The sequence below is a fragment of the Hoplias malabaricus genome, chromosome X2 (assembly GCF_029633855.1).
Source record: "Hoplias malabaricus isolate fHopMal1 chromosome X2, fHopMal1.hap1, whole genome shotgun sequence".
Lineage (NCBI taxonomy): Eukaryota > Metazoa > Chordata > Actinopteri > Characiformes > Erythrinidae > Hoplias > Hoplias malabaricus.
Window position 1 is genome coordinate 45,080,448 of NC_089819.1, and position 8,840 is coordinate 45,089,287.

Genomic DNA, 8,840 nt, shown 5'->3' on the forward strand with positions numbered 1-8,840 from the left:
TTGTCAAAGTGATGGTGGCTTGTATGACAGTGCAGTGTTTTTTTAACCAGTGCTTGTTGTAAAACCAAAAAAACAAAAAAAACAAAAAAAAGAAAAAAAAAAAAAGCCTCTGCAAGGGCCATATTCTTCACAGACCAAAATGACATCATAAAGGTTGGCAGTTGTGTGAAAAGGGTCACTCCTAGTGATATGATGTCATAATGAAGCCACACCAACAGGTGTACATATAGGGGCCCGTCTTACAGCATTTTCATTATTTGAAGGAATCATCACCAACTGCTTGCAGAGATGAGTAGAGAGCGTTCACTAAAAGAGAACAGCAGGAGAAAACAGGTAAGAAAAAGAACTTTATTTTATTAATTGTGTTTCATTCTTTTGCAGAAAGTGTTAACATTAATTGATTTAACAGTTGAAAATACACTTTAAATGGAATTGAAGAAAAGATTAATATAAAGGTGGTAATTTTTTTTAATGCGTCCGTTTATTTGATGTGGTTGTTTACTTAAACTGGAAGTCTAAATAAAGTGAGAGTTTTAAAAGGTGGATTTGTTTTTAATGTAGAGGTCAAAAAATCCTTGCAGTTTTTTAGAGTTTAAGGGTTATTTGAGATGGTAATTTTTTAAGGGCACGTTTAAAATGTATTGTCTTTTTAAGCTGGTGGTATTTAAATGGCAGTATTGGATTGTGGCTATCAAGCAGGATAAGCTAATGTTGCAACAGTGTTAGCAATATTTGACAAGCCAAATTCTAGTTCTTCCACAAACCTTTCCCCTCTAATTTATTAGATACAAAGAACAAATTAGGAATTTCATGTTCTGTTGTCTTTATATATAAGATCTTTTTTGTTTCAGTGCATTGGATTCAGTGCTGAAAGATTAACAGCAGTTTTTATTACATCTGACCTCAACAAGTTTTAAATAAATTATTATTGCTTTTATGTTAATGTTTTTATTAAGACTGCCATGTTCAAAAAGCTGCTGCTGTAACTTCACATTACACCTTAAAAGTCCTGCCACATTTATCTAGGGGTTCCCTAAGTCCCCCTAAGTCAGTCCCTTATGCTGATATAGCTGTGTATTAGGCTCTATATGTATGAGTCTGTGTGTAATTAGTGGTGCAGCCAGACAATTTTCATGGGGTGGCACCTTACTTTTCCTATGTGACGTTACTAGTGTTTCTTGATCACTCAGTCCTCAAAATATGGGCAGTTGCCCACAACTGTTCCCTGGGCACTGGGGATGGCTGCCCACTGCTCTGGGTGTGTGTTCACAGCCCCTAGTTCACTAGTGTGCTTGTCTTTGCTGCCACAGACGGTTTAAATGCTGAAGACACATTTTGTTGTACATATAATTGTACATTATTTTACATTATTTTAAATTAAGTGTCTAGGTGAAAGTATAAAGATTTTAGAAGAAATAGATATTGAACGAGGGATGAAATGAAATGGATGAGTGTGATTGATCTCAGACTTCACGTGATGGGTTCTGGTGTGCCCAGGTCTCATGAAATCTCGTAGGTAGAAACCACAGTACAGCAGTTTGAAATTTTGTTCAGTGTATTCCAAAAATTCCCACTTTGGAAGCTCGTATTCAGAAACCAACAAAGCATAAGCAATATAATTGGCTGTAGGTCTATGATCCTGTATAGTTTTGTGGCTCTGCCTTCTCTAGGCTCTACTCCTGTCTAGGAGGAGGAGCAATCCAAAAACCGTAAGAAGAGTAATAATAAAAAGATATGAACAACAGCAAGTTGGCTCTTCCTAGCCAACTTAATAATAAGAAAAAAAAACAGTCATTTGGCTTTGACAAGCCAAATTAAATAAAGCCTGTGTAGATCCTGGTGTTTAGAATGATGTGTGGAATATATTTTCTCTGTTTCAAAACTAGGACTCCATCTTTAACAACCTAGATAGAATGGAGCAGATCCAGGAGTCCATCCTAAAACGGATCCAGAGCTCAATCCAGAATTCAGCACAAGCACTGGATCAGCAGTCCGACAGGAGACTCCTTGGAAGGTTCAGCGAGACGGATCAAATGGGTGTTGTGGATCCCATTCGCCGTCGACCCATGTTGAAGCCTTCCCCACCACTGGAACCACGTCGACAAAAGCTGGCATCTCATTGCAGGGTTCGAATCTCAAATGTGGCTGTTGTGCAGGAGAGCTCCCCCTTTGGGTCGCAGATACCCTCCATACGCCTCAGCACACAGAGGAAGATATGCAGCAGCATGTCTAATTTCTTTGATCTGGATGTTGATGCACCTTTACTGAGGTATCATTCCCCAGAGCGACAGGGCCAGCATGTGCAGGCTGAAATAGCAGCTCAGAACGTAAAGCCCATGAGCTTCAGTAGGCATGTCCCACCCAGGCCGCCTACACCAGTAAACCTCGTCTGCCACATGCAACAGAAAAAGGTCTACTATGAACCAGGTAAGTATCAGCATTGGAAAAATGAGTCCTAGATCACTACAGAGCAGAAATGAAGTCAACAGTGGTTTTGTAGCATTCCAGTAAACTGCTCATTGCTAATTAATAGATTTCTAATCTATTAGAAGTTAAAATAGACACAAACCTGAACTTAACCATTACTTATGTAACTTACAGAATAAATAGACATCTTCCAACAGCTAATGCTATCACAACTAATCTTTAGAATAGAAAATGACATGTATATTTTACAACTAATTATAGGAAGCAAGATCCCAAAATGGGAAGGCTTCTCTACACAGAGGAAGAAAGTGTCTGAGTTCATCAGGAAGCAGGAAGAGGAAAGGTATTTAGTTTTTTTGCTTTAAAACAAATCCTAGCAGAAAGAACAGAGTTTGTAACGAGACAATGATGTAGTATTTAGGTCACTTTCCACACATTCATCCCTTTTTAATGTCTGTTTTTTAAACAGGAAGAGAAAGTTAAAGCGCTTGAAACTGGTGTATGACAGGGCAGAGCGTAAAGCAAAATTCCTGCTGGCCAAGCTACATCACGACTGCCAGAGAACCATCATGGAGGTGAGACACACACTTCATACATGCGCTGTACAACAGCTTCTGTATTGACAAGAGCCCTGTAAATGAGGTCTAAATAAGAACATTTCCTGATACATGGGCAAGTAGAACTCATGTTCTAAAACAAATATCAGTGAATGAGCTACATATTAAGGCTTGCTCTGTTTCTCCTGTATCCACTAAATCAGGAGGAGATGCAGTTGGCCAAGTCTCTGGAGCTATACATTTCCCATGCATTTGTCCCTCCACCTGCTTCTGCCAAGCTAGATAGACAATACTTGACCTATGTGACACCAGGTATGTTCCAGTACTGCAGAACTTTATACTTAAAAGCTATGAAATTAGATTCAATAACAAATGGTAAAGCAACTAATATCAGAAATCTGTGTTCATGATTTTAATATACAACAACAGTGAAAGTGAACTGACTAAAATAACAAATGATGTTTCAATAATGACAGGGAGCAAGGTGCCCACATTGAAAAGCCATTTTAGGCAGAGGAAGGCAGAGGAGGCTCGTGTGGAGTCCGCAGCTGTCAGCAGTGCAACAAATAAGGCTGCAGTTAGGCAGAGAAGTGTAGCACAGGGTCATGCAGGTCCAGCAGACAAATGTGCACCTTCACCTGTGCCTGTTTGCCAGAAGGAGGAAGCAAAGGCCCCTGTGAGGCTTATGGCTGCCCCAAAGGCTCAGCTTAGTCAGGGAATGAGAGATGCTGGAGACTTCTACCCTGATCAGTGAACAGCTCTTGACGTATCCTGATCTGGCACCTGGACAGGCATTTGAACTGTTTCAGAATGGGAGGGCTTTAATCAGCTGGAGCAGAAACAGTCCACTTACACAAAGCAGAACGAATAAAGATAAGATTCCAAAAGAGACTGGTTGTGTTTTAGAATATCATGTGTTTTGCAGGGAATGTCCATTATGAGTGTCTGGTGCAGACTCCTGAACTGGGTATGTGGTTACAGACAATGGATGAATGGTGGTCACACCAGAGTTCTGGGATTGTAGGTTCAATCCCTGCCTGCAAGGTAACTCACGGTGAGGAGTGTGGCGTGTTCTCCGTCTCCCCACAACAGCAAAAAACTGCTTGGCAAGCAGGCTCAGGACACAGTATAACTTCCAGAAAATGAATGTGTTGCTGGTTTGAAATTCTACATAAGGTACTTATAAAAAATTTGTTTTTATTGAATGGTTGCTAATGCCTTAGAGAGCAGTGTTGAATAATGATTTTTTTTGGTAATTTGGCTGGGGGGTGGCACGGTGGTGCAGCAGGTAGTGTCACACAGCTCCAGGGACCTGGAGGTTGTGGGTTCGATTCCCACTCCGGATGACTGTCTGTGAGGAGTTGGTGTGTTCTCCCCGTGTCCGCATGGGTTTCCTCCCACAGTCCAAAAACACACATTGGTAGGTGGATTGGTGACTCCAATAATGTCCGTAGGTGTGAATGTGTATTTCCCTGTGAAGGACTGGCGCCCCCTCCAGGGTGTATTCCCCGCCTTGCGTCCAATGATTCCAGGTAGGCTCTGGACCCACCGTGACCCTGAATTGGATAAGCGGTTACAGATAATAAATGAATGATATTGGATGGAGTAAATTCATATGTTGTGTGCTGAATAGACATAATGTGCAAGCCCACTATCATTCACTTTACAGCACAGAAGAGTAAATGAACAAAAACCATATATTCAAAACAATTTATTTTTCATAAGATTTTATATGGATAAGATTTATACTACATCAAACTCTTTCACTTGGGACTAGAGCAAAGGAAATAATTGTTGTCTATGATATGGTCTGTTTACAAGAGAATCAGATAAGTATGGGGGAAGTGAGTTTATTACCAGTAATGTTAGGACATCATGCAGAAAAGAACGGTTGCTACAAACATAACTTTTAACTACATTTAAAATGGTATAATTTTAAATTTTCCTGTTACATCCTACACCATTGGAGGTCATAATTATACCACAGCAAACTATAAAGTACAACTATTAGTACAACTAATAAAGTTCTACTTTATTATGCTGCTATACGTGAAACACAATGCCTTTATATATCATTGTAGCCCAAAGAATAACATGCATCTCCTTTTTCGTTGATATTTACTTCACCATTTGAACACAATGGATGTCCTTCACACCATGTGAAAACCTCATGGGTGAATGGACTAATAGAAATGCTCCAAAATCTTTATTTCACCTTGAAATCCATTGAAAGTGAAGGTTTTTATTTCCTTCTGTAAATGTACTATTTTGAAGATACGTTTTTCTTTGGACAACGACGATATTCGTCTTCATTTGGTCGAGTAAGTGTTGATCATCATAAAAACTATTTGACTAAGTGCACCTGATTTTACAAAACATTAAAGCAACATTCAAATGAACCAAGACTAACTGTAAATCTTCCTATTAAGTAACGATATATAGGAATCTGTTCCCAGTAGTAACTGAGGAAGTCCATGCAAATTTTGTAGAAATGTTTGAAACAAATCATCAGAAAATATTGGGGGCAGCACTACTTCACAAGTAAACCCAACTCTACAGCTTCCTGAGAACACTCTGACATGTTCCGTTTGAGTTAGCTAAGTCCTGTTCCCCAACACAGTGAACTTATTTAAAGAGAATCAAGCTGAAATAAATATGACCAATTGAAAAACAGGCAATTCTCACATGATCTTCAGATTTTAAAAATTGATATTTTTTTCCTGATTATGGGAAATATAACCATGAAGCTTACGAATTTGGCAACACTTATTCTGAGTGCATTAACAGATACAAGTATTTAACCCACACTGTACTCAGCCTTTCAACAGTGAATTAGATGAGTCCAAAAACTACACACATTAATTCTCACTTGAAAAATAAAACAGTCATTAATTTGCATTTACTGTCAATATACTTTCTAAAAGACACCTTTATTGGATGATAGACATCTTTGTGAATCAATAAATAGTTTTGTTATCCATTTCATGGTATGCAATGAACTATACAGTTCAAGAAATATGGACCGAAATAAAATGTGCCATTGTATTAACACTACAAGGCAAATTATGATAACTTCCCCTCTTGAATGTTGCTTTTTACATAGCTTCTGCAACCCAGCATCAGGAAACAATAATAAAAATCCTACAACAAATAAGGGTTTCTGCATTATGTGCTTGGGCCAGAGGATGGAATAATAACGTGATACTAATATCGAGTTGTTTTGAACAGGTTCGTAAAAAGTACTATAGACTGTAACACCTGGTCACTTGAGATAAGTTTGCAAAAACAACTATATACATATACACAAAGTGGCAATGAAGCCTTGGTGTGAGAATGTGTGTCCACACATCCACATGGGCATAGGGTTTAGGGGCTGCAACAGACACACTGAAAATTAGCACTAGTTTTACATTGTGCCACAGACTATGCAAAGCTAGGGGGACTGAACATCACTGTCTGTCTTCTGGCTGACTGTTCTCAAGGTCAGGCACTGATGTCTTGTCTGGTGTTGCTGTGGCCAGTCGACGTCTCCCAACTTTGGGCTTTCGAGCAACTGACGAGGTCTGTGAACGCTTCCTTAAGGGTTTAACTCTTTTTGTCATTAGTGTCATACAGCTATAGCAGCCAAAGGCGTGCATTGCTGATGCTAGCTTCGATGGGCTGTGTTGGACCTTTTCAATTCCTCTGATTAAGTCATGTGCTGCAGGCCATAAACTTGAGTCTTTCTCTATGAGGTCACACAAACCAGATAAGCATGACTTCAACTTGTCCACAGGGTTGGCAGCCTCTGCACCTGAAATTAAAAAGTGAACTTTGTAAAATTTGTTTCTTACATCTTGGTTTCTATTTTTTTTTTTTTTTTTTTTTTGTGAGGGCCCAGAACTTGCTTCCTTCAATTTAATATTTAAACATAACATTTTACTTTTCATGTGTCTTTTGTTCTCATGTACAGCTGGACTATGCATGTGCCCATCACTGATATTTGTTTACCAAGGGTTTAGTCATTTTATCTGGTAAATTAATGTATTATTCTCTAATGTGAATAAGGAACTGAGTTTGCTGTGCTGACCACTGTGTTTGCAATTTACTAAGATATTTCTTAATATTAACTGGTTACTTGCATCACTATTACTTTTTTACTATCCTCTGTAAGTATAATTTATGCAAGGAAAAAGTATTTTTCATATATTTCTTTACACTTTATCCTTAGCATAAAATTTTCTGGACTGGGGTTGAATATAAAACTGCTAATACATTAGAAAAGCATTTCACTAGTTTCTTGTACAGTAGATAGTAAACAATCTTAAGTATTTTTGTAGAATAAAATCTGCTCTGTTGGTGTTACAACTGAACATTGAATTAAACCTGTAAATGTTTGTATTGTTACACTCTTGCTAAAGAAGGCATTATTTGATAGTACTCCTTGAAATTCCCTTTTAAATGACTAAAGTCATAAAGACATGACTAAAGACCATGTTCAAGACTAAACTGCAACCATGTAGAACATAAGGGGTGTATTTTTATGCTGGCTAGTGTGTGAGGAATTAACTGCTTAGAAAGCAATAAATTAGTTTATATTATATTAGCTAAACTACAGTCAATATAAAATGAGAACTGTTCAATATTCACCTGTAGCAGAATTGAAGATCAGGACAGATGGATCGATCAGCTGATGCATTTGGAAATTTATCTCCATGTTCAATCTGGAGGTCATATTTTAAAACATCCAGAGCTGTAGAAGGTGAATGACCAGCTTCAAAAAGCTTCCTCAGCTTTTGTATAGCTTCATCACCAACATCCTTGTACCTCAAGGCATCTCCTACATGGATGTTATGATTGTGCTCATTGGTAATGTGCACTATTGTTGGCAAGATTGGCATGTGAGGATCTGAGCTTCTATATAGAGAAAGGTTTAAAAACATATAAATATATCACTTTTACAAAGAACACATGTCCAAAAGTATATGATTTACAACACTAGAATGAGTTTTGGGTTAACACGGGGCTACCCACCGACACCTTCTTCCATAACTTGCTTTCGGGCGTTGCAGCGTTACAGCCATTTTTGCAGGGCAGTTTGTGTTTTTCGTCCGTCTTCCAGAGCCTTCAAGACTCTTTCTTGGTTTTGTGTTGACTCTGTGCCTCACATCATCTCCAACTGTACGTGAGGATCTCCCTGTACTGTCCCTGTTAAACCCTTTTAATTGCCTTTGTGTATGAAAGGTGACCTTTCTGAAAAATCATGCCTCAGAACAGTGTGATTATACAGGGATTGTTGAAATAGCGAGGGAATATAACTATCAGGGTCTTCACCTCAGCAACTAACTGGACTTGTCTAGCAACACAGATGTCCTGTATAGGAAGGGCCGGGTTCATCTCCACCTGCTGAGGAGACAGAGGCCCAGTGTGCAGACCACTGTTGAGTTCTACATTAAATTTAGTAAAACACACCCGTCCTTCACGGCCCTGACCCCCACAGACAGACTCCCGTATCTGCTGGGAGAACAGAGAGAGAGCTGCACTCTCGCAGCCCGATACGTCCTCGCCTGCCAATGCAAAAGGGACAGTGAGTGACCCTGTCAAACACACAAACACACACACAGGCTGTAACCCAGGCTTTGACAATACAAATGTAAATAATGTATCATGTCAATAAAGCACCTTGAATTGAAAAATTGAAGAGAGAGAGAGAGAGAGAGAGAGAGAGAGAGAGAGAGAGAGAGAGAGAGAGAGAGAGAGAATTCTACTCTAAAGCCATCCCAAGAGAGTACAAGACAGGAAATGTCTTACTGGTCCCTACTGTTTTCCATAAATGTCTGCACATGCCGTATATAACTGTAAGCAGAAGTGTCCCTG

The 8,840-nt window shown here is 39.0% G+C and overlaps 1 protein-coding gene across 1 annotated transcript; it reads left to right on the plus strand.

Annotated features, from left to right (window-relative positions):
• Positions 1 to 276: 276 nt before the first annotated feature.
• On the plus strand, positions 277 to 3,738 carry LOC136677404 (uncharacterized). Its single transcript, XM_066654923.1, has 6 exons — positions 277 to 333; positions 1,887 to 2,427; positions 2,689 to 2,770; positions 2,897 to 3,002; positions 3,188 to 3,296; positions 3,461 to 3,738. Exons 1-6 carry the CDS (start codon positions 289 to 291, stop codon positions 3,736 to 3,738), a joined length of 1,161 nt encoding a protein of 386 aa, XP_066511020.1. The 5' UTR covers positions 277 to 288.
• The last annotated feature ends 5,102 nt before the right edge of the window (positions 3,739 to 8,840 follow it).

What these genes read in the sequence shown, in the direction of transcription:
- LOC136677404 (XM_066654923.1), top strand. Translation starts at nt 289, where the DNA reads ATGAGTAGAGAGCGTTCACTAAAAGAGAACAGCAGGAGAAAACAG. An exon ending in AAAGGTCTACTATGAACCAG is followed by an intron (nt 2,428 to 2,688) that starts GTAAGTATCAGC and finishes AACTAATTATAG; the next exon opens with GAAGCAAGATCCCAAAATGG. An exon ending in AGGAAGCAGGAAGAGGAAAG is followed by an intron (nt 2,771 to 2,896) that starts GTATTTAGTTTT and finishes TTTTTTAAACAG; the next exon opens with GAAGAGAAAGTTAAAGCGCT.